This window comes from Lemur catta, chromosome 13, assembly GCF_020740605.2.
Source record: "Lemur catta isolate mLemCat1 chromosome 13, mLemCat1.pri, whole genome shotgun sequence".
Taxonomy (NCBI): Eukaryota; Metazoa; Chordata; class Mammalia; order Primates; family Lemuridae; genus Lemur; species Lemur catta.
Window position 1 is genome coordinate 12,681,422 of NC_059140.1, and position 24,294 is coordinate 12,705,715.

The 24,294-nt window shown below is 48.4% G+C and overlaps 1 protein-coding gene across 1 annotated transcript in view; it reads left to right on the forward strand.

Annotated features, from left to right (window-relative positions):
* Positions 1–15,903: 15,903 nt before the first annotated feature.
* Positions 15,904–24,294, forward strand: part of RAB20 (RAB20, member RAS oncogene family) — a 30,806-nt gene continuing 22,415 nt past the window's right edge. The window contains exon 1 of the mRNA XM_045567424.1: positions 15,904–16,342. Within this exon, the coding sequence (XP_045423380.1) occupies positions 16,171–16,342 (172 nt within the window). The 5' untranslated portion in view covers positions 15,904–16,170. The remainder of the gene's footprint in view (positions 16,343–24,294) is intronic.

Genomic DNA, 24,294 nt, shown 5'->3' on the forward strand with positions numbered 1-24,294 from the left:
TTCAGAAACAACCTGAATGATGTTCTGGAAGGAACTAGTTATGCTGCATTCACACAGTAGCACTACATAGAATGATGTGGCCTTTAAAAATTCCTGTAAATTTATGTAGATGTATAGAGTTCAGAAATATCTGGGAAGAAATATCCAACATGTTCCAATATGCTAACTAAAATTGGTTATTTCCGGATAATGCAATTGAAAGTAATTTTTATTTTCACTCTGTAGTGTTTTAATAATGTTTGCTGTTTTAAACTATAAGTATGTATCAGTTTTGAAAACAATAAGATGTTTGTAAACAGAAGAGAAAGGAAGGAGTCAGGCCACCCCACCCTCCTGGGCCCCCGCACCTGTGTGGACTTGAGTCTGACCCATGGGAGGCTCCGCCCCAAACTAGGAGAGCCATTGGGGCTGAGGGCTGTGTCCCTGTGTCCTCGGGCCCTGTGCTGGTTTCCTGGATATCATAGTTCGCCAAACTGTAGGATGGACCACATGAAATTGCCATTTCGTAGGTCATAAAAGCCCAAATATAGGCAATTTCATATGGTTCGACCTTTCTTTTTAATATTCACCCCCCATCAAACAATCACTGTTAATTTTTCCATAAATGCTGGGCCTGGTTTCACTGACTGCGTCACTTTAGCACATTAGAGCTGCAACATGGCAACTTAAACACACTTCACAAACCACCCTCTTCCATCGTTTCGCCTCCCCAAGAACCAGTAATACTCCAAATGGTGCGAGGAAATGCAGTTTCAATTAAAAGCAAACACAATGAATTTAAAGTTTTTCACTGGGTCCTTTCCATAAACTTCTATGGTTGTGATTTCCATTCCATTTTTCCAGGCTCAAATTTAAGTTTAATTTTAGGTCTGTTTGTTCTCTATTCAAAAGTAATGTGTATTTGCTGTAGAAAAATGTGTAAAATACAGAAAACACAAATATGACAATAAAAATTAAGCATAACCTCACTGCATCTATTGTCAACTTCTTCCAACCTACGACTCTGCCCAATGGTTAGATATTTTTGAAAAGTAACTTCATGTTAAACAGTTCTTTGCGGTTCCCCTCAGTTATCTGAGACCCATGCTAATATTTACTTAAACAGCTCGAAGTATGAATGAGTCCCCAGATCACTAAAACTTGGGTCTCTTACAGAAGCATTTGTCCAGTGGTGCCACAACAAACTGGTTCATCTAAAGACTGAAAAGCAGTTGGGATGCGGGTCCTTCATCCCGGCCCGCCAGCTCCAAGACACGGTGCTGGAACGAGCGGTGCCGTGAAAGAGGGTTTCTGGACCTGTTTTCTAATATATACAACAGGTGGTCAGTGAGATCCGGAAAAGAGAGAATCAAATCAAATGAGAAGGTGGGAGGGAGGGCAAAGGGGGGAGCTGGGATGGACCGAAAGTCTGATAAGTATTTAATAATCTCGATTTTGGATGTGAACACATTTCAGAGCCACGCTGTGGAAGAATCACGGAGCATAAATGATGAACTGTCAGGCCGGAGAGTTTGAGTTGCGCGGTGGCTTTGCTCACATCCAGGCAGGTCCCGGGTTATGGTGGACACAGGGTGCTCTGGGGCTCTTCAGTCCCTGTTTGCTCTTAGTGCCGTCCCAAGCCACAGTGAGCACTGGGGAAAGGAAAACACATGTATTCCCCTTGCTTAGTCTTAAACTAAAAGTGTGTATCTTCAAGCCTTGAGAACTAAAACTAAATTACACAGAGAAATGCAGGAATCCTTGCCTGTTTCACACTGGGGAATGCTGAGACGGTGGCCTTGCTCGAGGGTGTAGAAATCTCAGCACAACTCGCGGAGTCCTTGAGCGCTGCTCACAGGGGTGAAGCTCTGTGCATGGTTTAGCTCCAGCGGGAGTGATGCTACTGATACGAACTCGGCTCAGCTCTAGCCGCAGGGTGGGGGATCAATAAATATTTATGATGGTTTACCTCTTATCTTAGTTTTGTACCTTTTCAAAATAATCTAAGCCGATTATAACAAATTCAAACAACCAGAAGTATTGTAGAGTGAAATCTGAGGCCGCCATCCACTCCTCCAATGCACTCCCTCAGAGACACCTTTGCTAACAGCTTGGTATTCACATTCCACACTTTTTCTGTGCATATCCAAATGCATGCCACATAGAACTAAGAAAAGATTTTACTGAATATTCACTGTACAACTTTAGCAAAAATGAAGAATTAAAAAGTTTTCTTTTAAGTGAAAGAAACCAATCTGAAAAGGCTACACACCATATGATTTCAGCTATATGACATTCTGGAAAAGTCAAACTATGCAGACAGTAAAAAGAGCAGTGGCTGCTGGGGGTGGGCTAGGGAGGGGTGAACAGGTGGAGCACAGGGGACTTTTAGGACAGCCAAACTATCCGGTACGAGACTATAATGGAGGATACATGCTGCTATGGATTTGTTAATACTCATAGGACGTACAACATAAAGAATAACCCTAATGTCACTATAGACTTTAGTTAATAGTAATGTACCCATGTGACCCATCAGTTTTTTTTTTTTGTTTGTTTGTTTGTTTGTTTTTTGAGACAGAGTCTCACTCTGTTACCCAGGCTAGAGTGCAGTGGCATCAGCCTAGCTCATAGCAACCTCAAACTCCCGGGCTCAAGCGATCCTCTTGCCTCAGCCTCCCGAGTAGCTGGGACTACAGGCATGCGCCACCATGCCTGGCTAATTTTTTCTATATATATTTTTAGCTGTCCATATAATTTCTTTCTTCTTTTAGTAGAGATGGGGGTCTCGCTCTTGCTCAGGCTGGTCTCGAACTCCTGACCTTGAGCAATCCTCCCTCCTCGGCCTCCCAGAGTGCTAGGATTACAGGTGTGAGCCACCATGCCCAGCCTGTAACCCATCAGTTGTAACACGCATACCCCACTAATGCCAAGATGTCCATAGGGAAAATTGGAACAGGGGAGCATGAGGGGGTGAAATGGGAACTCTATATTTTCTGCTTAATTTTTCTGTAAACCTAAAACTGCTAAAATACAAGCTTATTAATTAAAAAAATTTTCTTTACTATCTTTCTCCTTTCTTGAACATATCCATTATCTATCATCTATGTATATATTAATCATCTATCATCCATCCATCTATGCATATACATACACACACATAGATACAGAAACATAACTTCTATTTTTGTTTAAATTATAAAAGTCATACATGTTCAATGTAGAAAATAAAAACAGGATGTATAGCTAAGCTGAATCTCTCTATGCATAGATAATAACTGTTAAACATCTCAGCTGTTTTTTCTACACATACTTGTTTTGTTTTTAAGAGTTTCATGCTCTACTGACTGAACTAGCCAGGCCTGTTTTGTTTTTAAGTGTTGACTTGGTATTGTTTCGTATTTTAAAGTACCTCTTCTTTTGGGAAGTACTCATTTCATTTAATATATTATGAAATATGGAATGTGTTTCTAGATTGATAAATATTCAGCCCTTGCATTAATTCCTATGGAAAAGTAGTATTTTGTTTCAGCATACCTATTTTTGCGGTCTTTTACCTATCTACTTCCAGGCTTATAAGAGCCCCCTGGCCCAAGTTTGAATTCTCCAGCTCTTAATGTGGCTTCAGATTGCTTGTTACTGCCAGGGACCCCTCTCTTCCCACCACTGCCAGCTATTCCCACCACTCCTATTCCGCCTTCCCTGAGGACAGACACTCGGGCCTCCCAGGGTGCTGTCTGGTCCTGCTAGAGGGAAGAGGGCAGGATACCAAGAGCCCGGGCTCCAGTATCCCAGCAGGGGCTTCCTGGAGCCCATTCCCATCCTTCAGACCTGACGCTAGGGAAGGTCTCTGTGGGCCCAAATTTCAAGAGGGGCTGGCTCTGGGGTTGGCAGCATACCCCATGTTGTACCCCGAAGATGGCTGGCTGCTGCCCCTGCTTTGCCCACATGCTGGACGTCCTGGTTGTCCCTTTCCTCTGATATCCCAAACCTGACGGTGATGCAACTCGAGAAAGCCACCAGCACTTTAGGCGGGATTGGTTGCTGAAGAGCCCCAATGATGTCCAGGGCTTGACATCTCGAGTTGAGAGTCATGGTCTCTTTGGAGCAGTATCATATTCATTATTTCTTACTTATTTTTCAGATCTTCAGAAATACTAGAGTCTTTAAGAAGGGTTGTTTTCACAAGTCTCCTCTTGGCAGGCATTAAGGTTGATTCCAGTGGGGCAAAGGTCATATTACAAGGAAATGTAGACATGGTTTGAACACAGATGAAGACCGACAACATACCTAACACACGTCTGGCAAATTTATTTGAAGGGCACACCCCTGTGACCAAGGGTAGCTCCCTGGGAGATAGAGGCACCTGTGGTTAGGAAGGTCGGAAGGTCACGGGATCAATTTTCAAACAGAAGGAATGGGAAACCGGGGCAAGCGTCACAAATGGGTTGAAAGGGTGAAGTGACTGGGCCACTCTGAGGTCATGGATGACGTGGGCGAGAGAGGTTTCAGGGTGCGTGGCTGGGCGCAGGCCCACTGGAGCTGTGAGAGAGGACGGGCATTGAGCCTGGGCACAGTGTGTGCCGCTGACTCTGGGAGCAGCCGGGAGAGAACAAAGGGAGGGAGATGGCGTCGTCCAGCAGAGAGGGCAGCGCTGTCTGCCAGCCTGCAAGTCGTCCTGCAGTTGTTTCGTCCCCACTGGTTCCTTTCTGGTGAACTTGCTCTCATATTTGGCAGTTTGAGGAAATTGCAGATGTGAGACTGGCATCCTTACTTTAAGAGCTTGCATGTGACATCCGCAGGGAACACTTCCGTGCCTGGTTACTAGAACACGTGGACCTGAGAGCTCAGTGTCCTCCTGGCACGTTTCCCGTCCGACTCGGCTATTCAGGGTGACACAGCTTGGTCCTCTCCACAGACGTTCTCAATCCAGCAGGAGAAACAGAGGTACAAACTGAGGATCAGTTATAGATGGAGCCCAGAGGACAGAGAGACCCTGCCATGGGGATGGCTGGAGAGCTTTCTCAGAGGGTTCCAGAAGGAATAAGCTTGCAGGGCCACATGGGTCAGAGGCCAGGGCTGAGACGGGAGGGGTATCAGAATATCAGACAGTGACATCACCTGTGTTTGAGCCCACCGAGAAATCTGTGCGCATCAGGGAGAAGACTGAGAAAGCAGGTTGCACCCCTGGGAGCAGGGCCTCCCGTGTCCCACCAAGGAATGTGTTCCTCATCCCACAGTTCTGCAAGGAGCTCTGTTCTAAATGCAGTAGCAGCAGACGCATTGCTTCAAATTCTGGGTCTGCGTCATGGTGTGAAGCCAGAGACAGTACCTGCTTGAGAGTAGACGGAACGCTGTAAGAGTCAGCATAACAGATTAGATGAGCAAACCACAGTCATCTGAAAATACACCGACGTGTGAGGCATAACCAGATTTCATGCCGTAGGATATAGAATGATTTTGCACAGCAATTCCTGGTGATTCTACTGATGAAACACAGAGAAAAGATTGCACTGTCTCTTTCCTCTCTGGACTGCTGGGGTTCTTGGACTTGGGGTGGGCATTGGTGGCAGCTCAGACCAGTAGGGTGCAAGGGAGTGGTGGGGTGGCTCTGCTGTCCCCACTTGGCATCCTTGGGCTGGGTATCACACCTCTCAGAGCAGGGTCCTTCTGTAAAACTGGAAGGCAAGGCTTACTTCTTGAGGCTGTGTGAGGGTTAGGTCTGATAACAAATATTTTCTTAAGAAATTTGGGCTCTTCATTCCATGTAATTTTTTGGAGAATGTCTCCTCGAATTGCATTTATTTCCCCAATAGCTTCTAAAGGAGTGCACCTTGCAGAGTATAAAAAAACTGATTAAACTATGGCAGCTTATAATGACTAAACATAGAACTAGAACTACCAAGTGACCCAGCAATTCCACTCCTAGGTGTCTACCCAAGAGAATGAAAACACTCGATCACCCAAAAACTTGAACAGTGGTTTCCCCTGTAGCCACAGTTTCACTCTCCGAGGTTTCAGTTACCTGTAGTCAACCATGATCTGAAAATATTAAATGGAAAATTCCAGAAATAAACATTCACATAACTTTTATTACAGTATATTATCATTCTATTTTATTATTAGTTACTGTGGTTAATCTCTTACTGTGCCAAATACCTCGATTTAACTTTATCATAGCTATGTATATATAGGAAAAAATATAGTATATACAGGGTTTGGTAATATCCATGGTTTCAGGCATCCACTGGGCATCTTGGGATGCATCCCCCATGGATAAGGAGGGACTCCTGTAGGTGAATGTTCATAGCAGTATTATTCATAACAGCTGAAAATTGGAAAAAAATCCAACATGCCCATTAACTGGGAATGGATAAATGAAGTTAATGTATCTCCATGAGAGAACACAACACCATAGTAAAAAGGGGCAGCAACGTAGGTGGAACTAAAACATGTGCGCTGAGTGAAGGTAGGTGGATACAGAAACTACGCAGTGAATGGTCCTGCTCACATCTCATTTCGACAAAGGGAAAACCCATAGAGACCGGGCCTCCAGTGGTTGCTGGGGCTGGGGCAGGAGAGGGGCTGACTGCCTGGATTGAGGATGTACTCCTGGGGAGAGGCCATGCAGGATGAGTTCTTTCTAAAACAGATTGTATTTACGGCTGCACAACTGTATGAATTCACTAAACCCCATTGAACTGTACCCTTATAATGAGTGAATTTTATGAGTTGAAATCATAGGTCAAGAAAGCTGTTAAAAATGGATTTAAAAAAACTTCCTGGTATTTAGCATTAACACTAACACTAAACTAAAACAGCTAGTGTGAAAATGGAAAATATCTGCAATTTACTGTAGTTATTAAACTGTTAAGTTACCATGATACCAACTGTTCACACACACAGAAATCCTATTTCTTTTGGTGGTGATAAATGTATTTTTCAATGATATTATTGAGCCTTTCTTTCCCAATACAAAGGTAGTCATTTCGGATCTCAGTTAAGGGGTGATAGTTTGGAGGGGTCTCTATCGAGCCTGAGTTAGTCTGTGATAACCGCAGATGTACCTATACTCCTTCTGCTAAATCTATTGAAACTGATGGTGCCTGATTGTTTAGCATCCTTGAAGTTTGTAAAAATCTGCAGCAAACCTAACTCCCTGGGGCCTGGCCCACTCCCTTCAACGCTATTCGGTTCTTTATAACCCAGTGATAAGAATGTTTTCCTCTGGGCAACTCAGTCTAGGCCAGTGGTCCTCGAAGCATCTGGAACATCTTAGAAATGCAAATTTTCTGACCCCACCCAGATCTACTGAATCAGAAGCTCTGGGGGAGCTCAGCTATCTGTCTTAACTTCAGCTGGGGAGCTGAGGCCCAGGGCTAAGACCTGGGCTGATCCCACAAGTGGCCTCTGGTTCCATCACCAGGGCCAGGTGCCTACCTGTCCATCTATCTCACCTCTGCCCTTCTGCCAGAAATCCTTCGTCGTGTTCAGCGCAGGGTAGTGTGCGCTCAGCAAAGGAACACAGCAACTATGCTCCTGCCGCCTCACATTTCGCTAATTTGCAGAGTGATGGTATTTGAGACGCCCAGAGCCCAGGCGATGTCGGAGCCAGGCTGTGCTCCAGACGCTGTTCTCTGTCCACAGAGGCCCTCAGCAAACATCTTGAGGGGGCCTGGCCTTGCCAAACCCTAATAATCACAGTGGACACTGTGATTTTCAAAATATGTAGAAAGCACAACAGAGCAAGAGACGGAGCCTTCCCTCACGTGCTGATAAATCCCGTGATTTTAAGATTTGAAAGCTTATGCCAAGGTTTTTAAAAAAGTTAATTTTTCCTTTTTTTTTTTGTTCTGCCTCCCCCCCAAATTTAGGCAATTCTTTCTTTATTCTTCCTTGTAGTCTAATATTTTAGGTTTAGGTTTTTCTTTTAACAGCTCAACTTCCTTTTGCTAAACAATGTGAATAGTCCTGTGCAGACAGACTATGTACTCCAAATTAATTGCTTTCAATTTTTCTGTAAGTGCTCTAGCACTGTGGTCCCCAACCCGCTGAGCCACGGCTGGTACGTGTCTGTGGCTGTCAGGAACCTGGCTGTGCATCACCGCCTGAACTCTGCCTCCCCCTCGCCCCTGCGCCCCACACCCACCCTGTCCATGCAAAAACTGTCTTCTGTGAAACCGGTTCCTGGTGCCAAAAAGGTTGGGGACCACTGATCTAGCAGATTTTAAGCTTCTGTTTTTCGAGACAGGGCCTCGCTCTGTCACCTAGGCTGGACATATCTCACTGCTGCCTCTAACTCCTGGGCTCAAGCGATCCTCCCGCCTCCGCCTTCCAGAGTGCCAGGACTACAGGTGCACCACCACGGCCTGCTGGATGTTTTCACCAACATTGTGCTTGCAGGTCGTTTCTGAGTGGTGCTCGTTTGTCCGCTGTTACCTCTTTGACTTCACCCTCTTGCTGGTATCGCAGCCACTGGACAGAGAATCAGACCACACATGGCCAAGCGGAGGTCTGATTTGCTTTCTCTGGGAAAGCACTGCTTCTCCTGGCCTCTGCGGGTATGCCTGCTTGGAAATACCCTGCCTCTTACCTTGCACATTTCTTGCTTTCTTCTTCCTCACTGACTCTACAGCTTGGGTTTTCAGATTCATTCGGTCCACAGTGACCATCGAGCCTTGCTGCGTGCCAAGACACTGCGGCCCGGTTTTCTGACCTCCCTCGGCAGGTGGACGGCCATGCTTTGTCTGCTCTGTCCTGACACTCATGCATTCATCTCTCTGCTTCATGACACACGCGGGTCTTTATGTCCTAGTCCCCCACACAGACGGCCACGTCCTCGGGAACCAGGACATGACCTCCTTTTCTGTCATCGTAGTGTGCCAGGGCTGCCACAGCGAAGTACCCCGGACCTGGCGGCTTAAACAATAGACATTTTTTTCTCACGGTTCCAGAGGCTGGAAGTCAGGGACCAAGGTGTGAGCAGGGCTGGTCCCTTCTGCAGCCCCCCGCCCCCGCCTTCTTGTTGTGTCCTCGTGTGGTTGCCCCTTGGTCGGTGATGTCTGTGTCCTAATCGCCCTTCTTATAAGGACACCAGTCACAGTGGATTGGGACTCACCCCAGTGACCTCATTTTAACATCGCCTTTAAAGGCCCCACACCCAAACACAGCCCAGTTCCAGGGACGGGGTTGGGGCTTGAACACATGAATTGAAGAAGGACACAAGTCAGCCCGTGACACCTGGCATTCTCCCGGGTACTCATGCCCGCGAACAATGTGGGTATTTGATTAAATATGTTCTCTCTCTTTTCCATTATTTTTTAAAAGATGTACTTATTCCTTATAGTGTTCCAGGTGCTGTGCTCCGTGCTGGGGTGTGAAAAAGAGGCAGACGTGATTCCTCCTATCAAGAAACTTGGAATTCCTTCAGGAACCTCTCGGGTTGCTCGTGGGCCAGTGATGAAGAGGTGGATGGATGGTGTGGACCAGAACTGATGTGGGGATTAATTTTACATATCAGCTTGACTTGGCCACAGGGTGCCCAGACATTTGGCCAAACGTTACTCGGGCTGTGTCTGTGAAGGTGCTTCTGGCTGAGAATAATACATGCACTGGTGGACTGAGCCCAGGAGGTGCCCCCCCCCCACTGTGGGTGGGCCACATCCAACCAGTTGATGGCCTGAGTAGAACAAAAAGCCTGACCCTCCCCCAAGTTAGAGGGAATTCCTCCCGTCAGACTGCCCTGAGCTGGAATATCAGTTTTTCACTGTCTTTGGACTCCAACAAAAGCATCATCTCCTCTTGGGTCTCAAGCCTGCTGGCTTTGGACTGGAGCCACACCATCAGCTCTCCCAGGTCCCACTGCAGCTCTTGGACTTCTCAGCCTCCATAGTCACATGAGCCAATTTTGTATAATAAATAATCTCTCTCTCTCTCTCAGTATCAATATGTATCCTCCTGGTTCTGTTTCTCTGGAGAACCCTGACTAACACAACTGACGAGGCAGAGGTTGGACCAGTGACCCAGACCATGATCTGATGCTGCAGAAGATGAGATCCATATTCTCTCCTCCGTAGTGAATGGTACGACATACTTTTTATTTTGTAAGATTGTCTTCTTACCAGAAACCTACCTTTTTGGAGTTTGTATTGATTTTGTTTCCATTTCTATAAAAGTCCATTAAATTTGCTTTGAAGACCAAGGATAGTTTTTATGATAAACAGCAAATGAGCTCATGGAGGCATCGGTTGAACCAAATGAGAGTATTTTCTGATTCTAAAAACAAATGGTTTGGGTAGATTGTTGATATAATACCTTATTCCTTCTAACACTCGCTGCAATTCTTTGTCCACATCCTATTTAAAATTGAGCCCTGCACCTACCTCAGCCCGCATTCCTACCTGCTTCCCTCCTCTATTTTCTCCATCTAACATTTACTCACCACCTAGGGTGCTGCGTCTTGTATTTTGCTTGTTTGTTTTGCTAACTGTCTTTCCCCCAGCATGCACTGAGGCCCGGGGTGCTTGTCCGTTTTCCTCACTGCTCCGTCCCTGGGTCAGGGCTTAGTGTATAGTAGGCGCTTTTATTCCTATCTGCTGAAGGACTACATAATAGACAGGTGTTTTGTTCTGTTTTGGTTTTAAGAAAGGAGAAAACTAATTTGAAAGATAGAGTTGTTCTACAATGAAGTACCTAAAAATTCTTCTATGCCATTTTGCAAAATCTAAGAGAAACAACCATATTTTCTTTTTTTTTTAAAAATTGTGACTGTCAGTTGGTCATAGAATGGCTCAATTTGCACCTCTTTAAAAAAGGAACTACATCATTTTCTTGGTCTTAAGGCATATTTCATCTACAAAATTGAGGGAGAATTATACTGTTCAGCCAGTGGTTTAAATCCAGGCAGAATAAACATCTTACTTGGCACGTAAGTTAGCTGGTTTAAACACTCAAGCCCGTGCCTCCCTCCCTCAACGCTGCTTTCTGAATGTGAATACAGAGGCTGGCAGTCTGTCAGGCATTTGTATAAGGAGCAGCTGAAATTGGATATGGACACATTCTTCTGGTTACATTTTGTTTTTCATAGTGCTGGAAAATTCTTGCAACTTTTTCAATAAACTTTCAGAGTGAATTCTACATGCCAGGCACTGGGCTGGGTGCAGGGAAGAGTCCCTCCCCTCCATAAACCCTGTTCTGAAAGCAGCAGAGTGTCAGGTGGAGACAACAGTCAGCTCACCAGCAAATTTATTAAAATATGTGTAACTGAGGATCAACTACCTTCCAGCGCTAGGCACTTGGGAGGCATGGGTAAAACAAAACACCGAGACCCCTGACATTCACGAGGTTTTATTCAAACCTTCATTGAACGATACAGTGTGCTGAGAAAGGTGCAATGCGCTGGGTGAGGCATGGAATAAGTTTGAAACCTGCTACCTGTCCTAGGGAATTTTTAAGTTACTACAGGAGATAAGAGCAAAATGAGGCAGTTAGTAACCTGCGGGGATAAACTGCATGCAAAAGGCCAGCAGGGTGGTGGAGACCCAGACACAGAGACAGGAAAGGGTTCGTCAGGGGGGCAGGACTCAGAGGAGCTGTGCCTGGGCTGGAAGTCTTAGGTCCACTTGCATGGATGGGGGACTGGAGGGCCTTTCAGGTGAGGCAACCTCAGTGACCAAGAACCGCAGGATGGCTGGTCATGACAGGTTTGGAGAACGTTGCTCTGGCCTCGCCAGGAAGGTGGAATTCATTCATTCTTCCATGACACAAAGCTTTCTTGAGTGCTCATCGTGTGCTGAATACTGTTCACCAGGCACAGTGGTGAGCAAAGTCCCTTCCCCATGGAGCTAATATTCTAGAGTAGACTACATGATTAAACATGTAAGTAAGTCATACAATTTTAAAGAGTGGCAAGAAAATAAAGCAGGACAGGGCAATATAGGGCAAAGGGATGGGAGAACTGTTGTAAAAAGGGTGCTAAGTGTGAGCGTGTGGGAGGGGCAAAGTTTGTGCTTTGTGGAGGTAGGAAATAGTGAGCCATGGCAGGTCTCTGAGCAGAGGAAGCAGTAGTTAGGAAAGGTCAGGCTGACAGTTGATGGGCTAGCAGGAGCTTGGAGTTAAGGAGGCCAGCTAGGAGTAGATTCTAATTATCTAGTTGTAAGGAGGTTCCGGACAAGCTGGTGTCTGTGGGGAAAGATAAGATACAAGAGGGATTTATTTAGAAGGGGAAATCCACTGGGCTTGGGGATTAACTGGACATGGAGAAGGTGGAAGAATGAATGACTATGCATCCAGAGGGAGGGCAGATGGGTGATGTGGTGGGTTGCCATATTGAGGCATCCATGTAGAAGGGTTTATTAGGTGGATGGAGAAATGGACAAACAGCTCAGGTGAGAGAAGCAGACAGGAGATAAAGGTGAAGAGCCATAAACCATGCTCTAGGAAGAGACGAATTTCCTAAAGGAAAAAGGAAAGAGAGAAGTATAAAGGTTCTAGGTGAGCCTTGAACACCTGCAGAATAAATGGAGTGGTATACTATGTTCATGAATGGGAAATTTTAATATTATAAAGATATCAATTTTCCCCCAATTTAACTATACATTCCATTGATGTGTTTATAGGATGAGATACATTGATTCTAAAATTCATATGGGAGAGTAAAAGTTCAGGAATAGCCAAGGCAACTTTGCTGCAGAAGAATGAGAGGAACCTGCCCTACCTGTTTCAAGATGTATTGTCTGGCAACAATTAAGACAGCGCAGTGCTGTCCATGGTTAGACAAATATGTCAATGGGGCAGTGCAGAAATGGACTTGTGTGTAAGCAGGACTTTAGTAGACAGCAAAAGCAGGTCTACAAATTAGTGAGAAAGGATGGGCTGTTTCATAAGTGGCATTGGGGTAATTTATTTTCCATATCCATAACATCAAAATAAAGTTAGGGCCTTACCTCCTACCATATCCAGAATAAATTACAGATGGGTTAAAACCTTATATGTGAACACGAAAACCTATGGTAGATTCAAGTGGCTACAATTCTTTGCCATTTCTCTCATTCAGAGATGGAGTGTAATTCCCCCGCTTGAAGCTTGGACAGCCCTACGCCCTCTTACCCGCAGAGAGAAGCCATGCTGAGACCTCTGAGGATGCCATGAGAAGCCACATCTCTCTCCCTTCATCTCTTGGCACATGCCTGGAAAAGCCCTGATTCTCCAAGTAAATAGTCCAGCTACCTGCTGAAGACGGAGCCCATGTGGAGAGGACGGCCACATGGAGGAGTACTGAGACAGCAAGTGTTCCAGAAGGGTCTATTTGGGGCCTTCCAGCATCTCTCACCTCCAGGGCTTCCCAGTCCCAGCTGCTGACTGCTTATGGCTCCCTGAGAGCCCTAAGTGAGACCAGCAGAGCTGCCCAGCCAGACGTGGTTACCCACAGAACACAGAGGAACCACATGGCTGTTGTTTTAAGCTACTCCATTTTGTGGCGGTTTGTTATGCAACAGTGGATAACTGAAGTGCTCCAATATACAGCTTATGGCTACTGTGATGTGTTGAATTGTGACTGCCCCCCATCAAAACATATCCTGAAGACCTGACCCCCAAGGTGATGGTATTAAGGAGGGGGGTCTTTTGGGAACTAAGTCATTTAGACTCTGTCCTCATGATTGGATTAGTGCTCTTATAAGAGAGGTTGAAGGGAATAGGGCCCTTCCATCCCTCCGCAATGTGAGGACACCCAGACAGCATCATCTGTGAGGAACAGGCCTTCACCAGACACTGAACCTGCCAGCACCTTAATCTTCCAGCTGGACTTCCAGCTTCCAGAACTGTGAGAAATACATTTCTATTATTTATAAATCACTCAGTCACAGGAAGTTTATTATAGCAGCACAAATGGACTAAGATACCCAGTATTTCAGAATGTGACTTTATTTGGAGACAGTCTTTGGAGATCATGCAGTTAGTTAAGATGAGGTCACACTAGAGTAGGGTGGGTCCTTAATCCAATGACTGTTGTCCTTATAAGAAGAAGGAAACTTGGGCTGAGAAGAGATATACAGAATGAAGACAGGGACCTAAGGGCGGAGGCAGATTGCAGCCATGGGCCAAGGAGGCCTGGGGGTCCCAGAAGCTGAAGAGGCCCGGATGGATTCTCCTTTAGAAACTTCAGAAGGAGTGTGCACAGCCCCCGCCTGTCAGTCCAGCCAGCTCTAACTGTGAGCCCCACCTGCCAGCAGGACCACTCAGACCTACTTGCAACCTCAAAAACCATTCACTTCCTAGTTCATTGTGAACCTCTGGAGGGCAGGAACCAAATCTTAATCATGCTTGTGTCCTCCCAGGCTTGGCACTGTGGCTTGTGTGAAAGTCACTCATGCTAGGAACATTCTGACAACAGAGCCGGAAACCCATGAAAGGGGTTCTGACCCCTGCATACCTGGTAACAAAAAGGACCCTGGAAAAACCACAATCTTGCACAGTGGCCATCGCAGCCTTATGCAAAAAATACTTCTGCAAGGACATCTGCTCAGAGACTACCTGTCCAACCTCAGACTGCTAACAGTCTGATAACTATCACAGTAACAATCGCCTTTGTTATGTATTGATCTTTGCAGCCACAGATCTCCAAACAATTACATAATCCTCCTCATTTTCCCTTTAATAACATTAGACTTCTTTTATCTCCCCAAAGATGCACATAGTTTGCTATGGCACATGTATTTCCATTGCAATGCCCTACTCTGGAATAAATACCTTTCCTTTTAGAGAGCCTCTCTTTATTATTTAGGTTGACACTTGTATGCAACAGGCATTCAATAAGTATTTAATTCTGTTCAATAAATTCTGTTCTGAGGAAGAGGCAGTGGTGGCTGAGAAGGAGCCTGGACCGCCTATGAGTGCCTTCCACACACACAATGTCCACTTCCACTCCAGCCTCGTATGGCTGCGGTCTGGGCAGCCTTACACGGTGGATGAGCAGGTGTGAAATGCCTTCCCTCCTCGAAGTCTCAGCACCCATCGGAGGAGGAAACTGAGAGGACATGGCAGGCTAACCGGCTCAGGGTCACACCTGTCCCAGCCAGGCCAGGCCTGAGGGACACTGCCCCCCAGGGCTCAAATTAAAGCGTTCATTCTACCTCTGCAATTTCTCTAAAAAATACTAAATCCCACGGGCTGAATATTGTAAAAGTATTTGAAGGTTTGCTCTGTTAAAAAAGGAAGGAGGGAAGATTTCGCTAGAAGTCATTGCAATCCCCAAAATAAAATTTTCATTCCAAGTTTTAAATAGAGAAGCTGTCCACTTTTCAGACAGGATAAAAGTCTTCTTGCAAAGGGGGAAAAAAAAAAACTTACACTAGAAAGCGCTCCCCACCTCCGCCTCCCCAGCCCGTAAGAGTCTGAGGATGGGTTTCCACAGCCGCTCATTCAAGGTAAACTTTTCACCATGACCTTGGTTGGCGGCCAGAGTCGTGCACCCGGCAGAGACGCAAATCATCCGAAGATGGGGTGTAGGAGGTCGCCGGCTTCACCTAAGGACAGCGGGAGAGAGAGGCGTCTCCATGGCTCGCTCCGGGACGCACGGCTGTGGTGGCCGGGACCCTGGTCTTTGGCCTCGCTCGGTAGGGAAGCGACGGCCCCTGCGGTCTCGGTCCCCACATCAGACCAGTTCGTAGAAGTAGGCGAGGCGGAAGGAGGTTCTGGAACTTTCGTTTTCCATCCCGGAGCAGTCCTAAGCTTGGCGCTCCAACGATTGCTTAAACTGGGCTGGAGAGCGCGGCCCCACGGGGCGAAAGGAAGCTGAGATCCAGCGAAAGAGCGAAGTCCAGTGGGGGCGGGGCGTCCGGGAGGTGGGCGGGACGGGGCTAGGGGCGGGGCGGGGCGGGGGCGGCTGGGGGGCGGAGCGGGGGGCGGAGCGGGGGGCGGAGGGGCTCACCGCCGGCTGGGTACTCGACGTGGGCTCGCCGCTGGGTCCCAGCTCCTGTCCTGGCGCTGACGCACGCTTTCTCCTTTGCGCTCCCGGGCGTCCAGAGGGGAAGGTCTCTGAGGGTTCACGGGAGTTCGGGGTCCCCGCGAGTCCAGGTCCCCACAAGTCCGGGGTCCGAGCGGTCTCGGGGCAGCGGCCAGCTCCTGCAGCTGCGCCCCGGGCGCACGAGCCGGCCAGCCACTGGGAGGGGGCGCGGGGCGCAGGAGGGGAAGATGAGGAAGCCCGACGGGAAGATCGTGCTGCTGGGGGACATGAACGTGGGCAAGACGTCGCTGCTGCAGAGGTACATGGAGCGGCGCTTCCCAGATACTGTCAGCACGGTGGGCGGCGCCTTCTACCTGAAGCAGTGGCGCTCCTACAACATCTCCATCTGGGACACTGCAGGTGAGGGCCGGTGCCGCATGAGCCACTTTGTCCTCCGGCTCCGCAGGGAACGGGGGTGGGGGGGCAGGCCTTCCAGCAGGTGTTCCCGAGGATGGCGTCCTTCAGGGCAGGTGTCCCCCAGGTCGGCTGTTCTGGGCTGCGCTCAGGGTCCCGACCTCAGACAGCAGATGCCCCCGTTTCGGGGTGCGACCACCCTTAGCCCGTTTCCACTTGTCCTCCTTTGCTGGTTGAGACTGCCTGTTCAGCCACTCGGTTCGCCTTAGCGACAATCAGTGTTACACTGGGGGAAGCACCTGGCTGCAAAGACAGAACCTGCCGGCCACTTGTGTACCCAAGCCGCCTTTGGCTCCAGAGCGCAGCGTGCCGGCGCAGAACTGCAAGCGGTGACCAGACGCACTCCTCTGTTACTGCTTTAGTATTTTCAGTTTTTAAATACCCTCAGGGACATGATCTCACTTGATAGTCGTAACAACCTTGAGGGGTGAGTAGAGCTAGTTTGATTAGCCTTTCTTTTTACAAAAAAGGAAACTGAGGCACAGAATGTTTCCGCTCTGCTGGGGTTAGTCAGGAGTTGTAGGACATAAAACTGGAGTTTCCAGATCTCTTAGTCCAGAGCCTATCTGCATTTTACAGTTTACTTATCATCTCTGCTTGATCCTGGCTCATATATATGTCATGTGTGTTTGAAGTGATTTCCTGTAGAAGCATTTTTAAGATAGTAATGAATTATTTTTAGTGTGTGTAATATTTGTGACTTCTCAGAAGTACAACTTAGAGGATCTTAATTCAAGCTTTCAGTTTAGCTTTGCAAAATAACACTGATGGTTATGGTGTAATAATGGAATGTATTTCCTTCCCTGTGAAAAAGAGGAAAATACCCTAAGTAAATGGAGAAACTGGAAATGGTATGATACATTTTCAAGGCATGTGAGTTTTTGGAAGCCTGAAACTTTAAGGTTCAGACTTCTTTTATGTCGGCACCTTAAAAAGTCATATACCCAAAGGTCCTGTCCAGGATTTTTAAATTGCCATCTTGGGTGCACCAGACTGCTGAATAAACAAGATTATAATGAATTCTCTGTCTAAAACTGAATTAATGAAGTTCAGCCAGGCACTTCCACTCCTCCCCCCTCCCTTCTGCTTTCTTTGATGCCTCCTTTTTCGTTATTATCTCTGTTAACATCATGACTAAATTATTTGCAATGCCCCCCAGGTACGTTCCCTGGTCTTTTCTCCAACTCCCCTCCTCCCGGGCAGCAAGGCGAGGTTTCTCTGTGATCCTTGACTTAGGCTGACTCCCTGCCTCACCTTGGGCGTTTGGCGAGGGTGGAAGGCACGCTCTAGAAGTGCAATCCAATCACTTTCACAGTACTCGTCTGCCTGCTTTGTTCAAAGCTTTGCCCCTTCGCTCCTTTTGTTGATTGGCTGGATGTTACTGCTGCGCTTGGTTTACAAGAGGATAATGCAGGATTGGCGCTGAGGACACAAAACAAGGGCCCTGTAGTGGCCAGACTGGAGGCCAGACTCTTTCCACACAGAACGATGTTTCTGCAACAGGTGCTGAGGGTGCTGTTAGAACAGGCTCCTGCCTTGGAGGGGAGGTAGTGGCAGTTTCACGCTGACCGGCTCTTCGGCGCCAGGGACGTGATGCAGCCCAAACCCTGATCACCAGAGGATTTTGTAACAGTGCTGATGCGATGTCCTAGATATCTGGAAGGGTTCCGGGTGGGGGGAGGGGTGCAGCTCATTTCCTGGCTGCGGAGGCTGCTACCCTCTTATTCCTGGAACCCTGAGTGTGAACTCAGCAGGGCCCCGTCTCCGCATTCCTGATCTCTTGTGTTCGCAGGCTCAGGGCAACCAGGTCCCCAGTCAGAGTTGGAGGCACTCTGGTCACCCCATGCCTGTCTCCTCAGTGCTGGGCTTATAGAATACTCGAGGGGGAAGAGAGGTCGGAACAGATGTCTTCCATAATCCTTGTTGGAAATTCAGAATTTAACTTTTTCCCTCCTTTTGTCTAACTCTTAAACTTTCTTTCCAGCCCGCAGACTATGCTTTTTAAGTTGTTTTCGTTGTAACTGTCATAACTAAGGCTGAAGGCTGAGGACCAGGAGGAGAAACTGCTTTGACTGCTGCTTTCAGTAACAGGAGGCAGTATATGCGGGCAGGTGGAGGGTGTTGGGGTGTTTCATTGTGGAAAAAGAAAGCAATAGTAAGACAGTAAGGGTCAAAGTTCCTGTTGCACTTTTGTCACGCCTTTCTCAAAACACCCAGAACCTGGCTGCTGGCAGCCGGCAGGGTGGGTGGTGGGTGGAGCTGGACAGAGATTAGCTGGGTTGGGAAGTACTTTATCTTAATCAGCTGACTGGAGAGTCCTTCAGAGGTAGGTGTGCTTATTTGCATGTTGGAGACGGGGGAAGGAACGCTCAGAGAAGTTAAGTGGGGTTCAGCTCTTGGTCTGTCCCGCCCGGCCTGGCCCAGCCCACTCCTGCCCTCGTGCCTTTGTCACTCGCCGCTGTGTCTAATTGGGCAGACAGATGTGGAGCAGTCCCAGTGCCCGAGTTGGCAAGTCCAGGAAGCAGAGGGAGGTTGTCCAGAGAGGAGACAGAGCCCTGAGAGAACCTGCCCCTGCCCCCCCCCCCGGTCACCTGTTGGTCAGAACAGCCTAAAATGATGCTGCCCGTCACCAGCAAATGTCCTGTGAGTGCCTCCTCTGTGCCCGGTACCGTGTAGGCCTCGCTCTGCAGCAGCAGCCACACAGGCTGGGCGCTGCTGTGTGGGCCTTGGATTCAGAGCAGGGGGACGGCAAGCAAGGAAATAAATGGTACAGTTTCCCATCTGATAATGTTTTGGAGAAAACATAACAGGGCGATGAGAAAGCGGCCCGTGTGCCCATGGAGGCCTCTTCACCAGGTCCCTGGAGCCCTCCTCATCTCTCTGCCCTCCTTCCTCAGGGCTGTAGCCCTGACAGTGGCCGATATCTGACTCATGCTTGCAGCCCAGTGCCTGACCCTGAAGACCAAGTGTGGGAAAGTGTTGACAGACACGAGCCCAGTTCCCTACTCCCCATCCAGTGTCCAACTGCTGCTGCGGAAACTTTGCTGTTGGGATAGAATGAATGTATTTTACATGTGGAACGAGTGTCAGTCTTTGGGGGCCAGAGGGCAGGCCTCGATAGAATAATGTCCCCCCAAAGATGTCCATATCCCGATCTCTTCAAGGAGTCCCCTGTGTGGTGGGATGCTCTGGCCTTTTGATCCTTCTGAGGCACCAGCAAAAGGTTGTCCAGCCACACCCATGGCTTCCTCTCTGGATAACTGAGAATATCCTGAATCATTAAGTCCCCTCTTCTTTGCTCAATGGGTCTTCCTTCAATCCATCTCTTTCTTCCACATTTTAGTATAAACAGCAAGAACAAACTGGGCCACACCTTCAACACTTGGCTTGGGAAGCTCCTCAGTTAACTCCCCAACCCCTGCGTACAGGTTTTGCTTCCCACAGGGCCACAGGGCACAGTTCTGGCGCTCGGTCCCTTTTTTTCCACTTTCCAGTATCAGGAGGATGCAGGTTTCCTTCTGGTCCGTCACCAGCAGAGCTGTTGACACCCATGTTCCCACTGCCATCTGTGTGGGGCGGCCTAGGTGATGCCCTGAGGCTCCTCACACTCTCCTGGCTTCTGCCCATCGCCCAATTCAGAGCCACTGCCATGTTCGGTACAGCCACACTCCACTCCCAGGACCAAAATCTGTGTGAGTTTCCTATCGCTGCTGAAACAAATTAGGTGCTTAAAACGCCACAAATTCATTATCTTACAGTCTGGAGGTCTGAAGTCCTAAATGGGTCTCTCTCTCTGGGCTAAAACCAAAGTCAGCTGGTCGCATTCCTTTCTGGAAGCCAACGGGAAGAATCTCTCCTTGTCTTTTCCAGCTCCTAGTGCCTGCCCTGTCCTGGCCTCTTCATCCTCTCTCCGGAGCCAGCAGTGCCCGGCCAGGTCTTACATGGCATGGCCTGGCCCTGGCAGTCCTGCTTCCCCTTCCACACCCAGCAGACCCTGTGGTTACATTGGACCCGTCCTCATAATCCAGGGCGACTCCTTGTTTTAAGGTTGGCTGATCAGCAACCTTAACGCCCCTTGCCATGTGACATAACATACTCACGGGCTCCGGGATTAGGACCACGTCGGGGCCATTGTTCTACCACCGCAGCCATGATTGTGGTTGTGTCACCTCTCTCTGGCCTGTGTCCTCGTCTGTAATAAGGGGATGATGGTAGCGCCTACCCAAAGCATTGTTAGGAATCAATGAGTTGACATTGGCCAAGATCTCAGAACAGTACCCAGAATGAGGAAGCACCCAAGTAAGTCTTTGTGAAATAAACAATCGTCTCCCTGCCCTGGGTGCTTAATAACCGTGATTACCACCAGCGGGCATGTCTCAGAGGGCTGAGAGAGGTTTGGTGGCCCTGATAATAAATCTGTCATAAATGGAGAGGTCAAAGAGAGGGGAGGAAGGAGTGGGAATGCTTGTGGTTAGCAGTGGCTAAAGAGTTTGAATAAAACTCACCCTAAGCCATAGAAGGACTCAGACATCTAGAAGGCCTGCAGTATTTAGCTTCCGCCTTTGCTGTTTGGGATCAGGCAGGGGCCTGGTGACGACGGGTTTGACTGCAGGAGGCAGAGCTGGTTCACTCTGTACTTCCTCCATGTGTTCGCCCTGAGCTGGGAGGGAACAATTCCTCTGTCTCTGCAGGAAGTCCCAGCTTTGGTGTGAGCCCGGGGACCCAGCGTCCTTGGTGCCAGAAGCCCAAGGACAGGTGTATGGGTGAAGATCCCAAACAGAGGTGGATGCGCCCCCTGGCCTTGTCAGAGGTGGAGTTGGGGTGCCGATGGCTCTGGGCCCCAGGGGACAGAAGGTGGGACTGAGAAGCAGAGCCCATAGCTGTTTTCAGTGCTGAAAAGTTGTGTGGAAGAGGAACTTAAGCCTTGTTCTGAGGTTTACTCCAGCGAGTAGAACTAGGTTTGGGGGTCTGTGTTGGGAAGGTAGATTGGATCTGTGCGTGGGATGGGCTGCCTTCCACGCAGCACACGCCCGGCCTGCGGTAATCGCTACTGTTCCTGGCCTGGCCCCGCGTGAGGGCTCCACACTCCTGTGTTCACTTCCCCCTCTCACTGGTCCTCCTGGGAGGCATCAGGGTCTCTGTCCTACAGACCAGGAAGCAATGAAACTAGGACTGTCTCATTCAACTCCCAAGCCTCTGTCTTCTTGCCATCATAAACTCCAGTGCTGGGGGCTGCTTGGTTCAGGATCTAGGGTGGGGATTTCTTGGCAGGTCAGGTCTTTCCCTCCCAAAGCCAAAATTCAAGGACTTACGAGGAAAGGGTTTGAGATGTCAGTTCTCCCAGGCCCTCTCTGCCTCAGAGGTGCTGAGGCCTCTGCGAAGCCAAGCTGGGCTCTGCAGGGGTAAAGATGGTTTGCCCAGGCAGGCTCTTCCTCAAGCTCTGCATGCAAGTCAGAGCGATTTAAGATCTTCCTTTTTACTTGAACAGCTCTAGTGCAACTCAGGAGAGGATGCTGAAATTTCTGGTTGTGAAATCTTGGTGCCTGGAGGAGGGAAAATTTAAGTGAGCCTGTGAAATTAGCTAAGAGGTTGAGAGGTCTTGGCTGTCTGAGGCTGTGCTGGGGTAGCTCCCGGGGATGCTTGTGAAGGATGAGTGTGATGTGCAGGTGAAGATGCCAAATGAGATGGGCCTTCTAATTCTGAGGACCGGCAGCCCCCACCCCCTGACTTCCACCCCACTGGAGCGGAAGCCACTTGCGCAGCACTCCTGGATTCAGGGCACAGGGTGGATGCGGGTCATAAGCGATGTCCATGCTGATGGGAAAGGCGTAATGCAGAGGAGCCTGAACAGTAGCTCACTTGGACAGGGACCGCGAGAGCTGCTGGTAGTTGATGCTTTTGGTTCGCCTGTGAGGACCACACATTTTAAAAAAGGCTTGAGATGTTGATGCAGAAGGTGTCAGACAGCTGGAGAAAAATGTGGAGCCAGGGAGTGGAGGGAGTCCGACTTTAGCTGGCTCTCAGATTATATCAGGTGAGGCTTCTGAGTGGTGTTGGAGGCCTCACCATGGCCACCCTCAGCCTGACACTCAGTATTTGTGTGACAGGAGTCCATCTGGCAGGTCACATTCTCTTCCTGCAGATCGGGGGCTGCTGTGGGCCCGCCTCCAGTTGTTGTAAATAAAGCTTTATTGGCACACAGCCACATGCATGCTGTCCGTGCTGCCTTCACCTAACGACAGCAGAGTCGCGTCGTTACAACAGAGACCACGTAGCACACAGAGCCAAACGTGTTTGCTCTCTGGCCCTGTGCAGAGCAAGACTTAGGTCACGTAAAGGGGAAGATACTTTGCTAAAAGTCCGTTTTGGAGGTCTAGCGATTTCCAAAAGGACCGCACGATTCAGTTAAACTCAACAAGCAGCTCTGTAGTTTCTGCTGTGTGTGCTGGGCTAGGTTGGAGGGAAGGTAAGGCCTGAACTGAAGACCAACACTGGCTCCTACTGAAAAAAGATCTTGGAAAAAATTCCCCTTCCAGATGCCAAACCTGTCAAGCCTCTGCTGTACAGGGGTCCACGTCTTTATCTCTGCTGAGGGTTTGGAACGGGGGCCTTCTGGGTGCGAGGACTCATTTGCAGATTTCCTCTGCCTTCTGACCAGGAACAGTGGCCTGGACATGCACGTGGGTATTAAGATAGGTGAAGAAAATCGGGTGTTTGAGTTTGGCAGGCGTGGACAAAGCTACATTGTCCTTGGAGATTGTGGAGCACAATGGGTGCTTGTGCGCAGCTCCTGTGCGGGGAAGCCCGGCGGAGCCTCCTGGAGGGGGCGCCTAGGAATTCTGGGGGCGGGAAGAGGTATTTAAGGCTCATTAGTGTGGTGTTGATTCAGGAGAAACTTAACTAATTAATGTCAAGTATATTTGTTAACTAATTCATGAATCACATTGAATGCCTTTGCAAGGTAATTTCATGCTTCGTTATCTTTAAGTTCTCTGGAGAAATAGAAAATTTATGATTCCAAATCGAAGTTGCCCCTCTTGCTTTGTTAAGGGAGACTTCATATAACGTCATGATGAAAAACAAATTTCACTCACACATGTACACACGTGTACATACACATGTTTAGGATAATGGCCTTATCACTGCCATGACTGATTTCCGGGGTCTGGCTGGCTGTGCCACTGGCCCAGGCTGGTCCCAGCAGTCATGTCAACCCTGGCCCCCCTACTCCCAGTCCTGCTCGCCACTGAGGGGGTCTTGCTATGGGGCCTCCCAGACATGGTTGGCTTCTCTGCTCAGAGCCCCTCCCGGCACTGCCCTGTGAGCCAGCACAGGTGCCTCCACCCTACCGAGATGCACTATGTTTAGTTTGCCACATCTGCCCTGTCTTTCCTCTGCATACAGCATCTCTTTCTCTCGGAATGTCCTCACTTCTGGCGATGCCTGACTTGCATTTTATCCCATCTTTCAATGAAGCATTCCTTGGTCACTGCAGCAGAGAGAAGAATTCCTCCTTCCTCCAAACTGCTGCAGAGTGACCTTGTACCCCTACTGCATACTGCCCGTCATCTGTTTTTGTTACTTGTTTGTCTTCCCTCTGATTTACAAACTCCTTGGATTTTATGCACTTTTATGCTCTCCATTGAATCTAGCATTTTGCTTATATATATATATATATTTTTTTTCTTTTTTTAATTTAATCTTTGAGACAGTCTCACTCTGTTGCCCGGGCTAGAGTGCTGTGATGTCAGCCTAGCTCACAGCAACCTCAAACTCCTGGGCTCACGTGATCCTCCTACCACCACCTCCTGAGTGGCTGGGACTACAGGCATGTGCCACCATGCCCGGCTAATTTTTTTCTATATATATTTTTAGCTGTGCAGATCATTTCTTTCTAT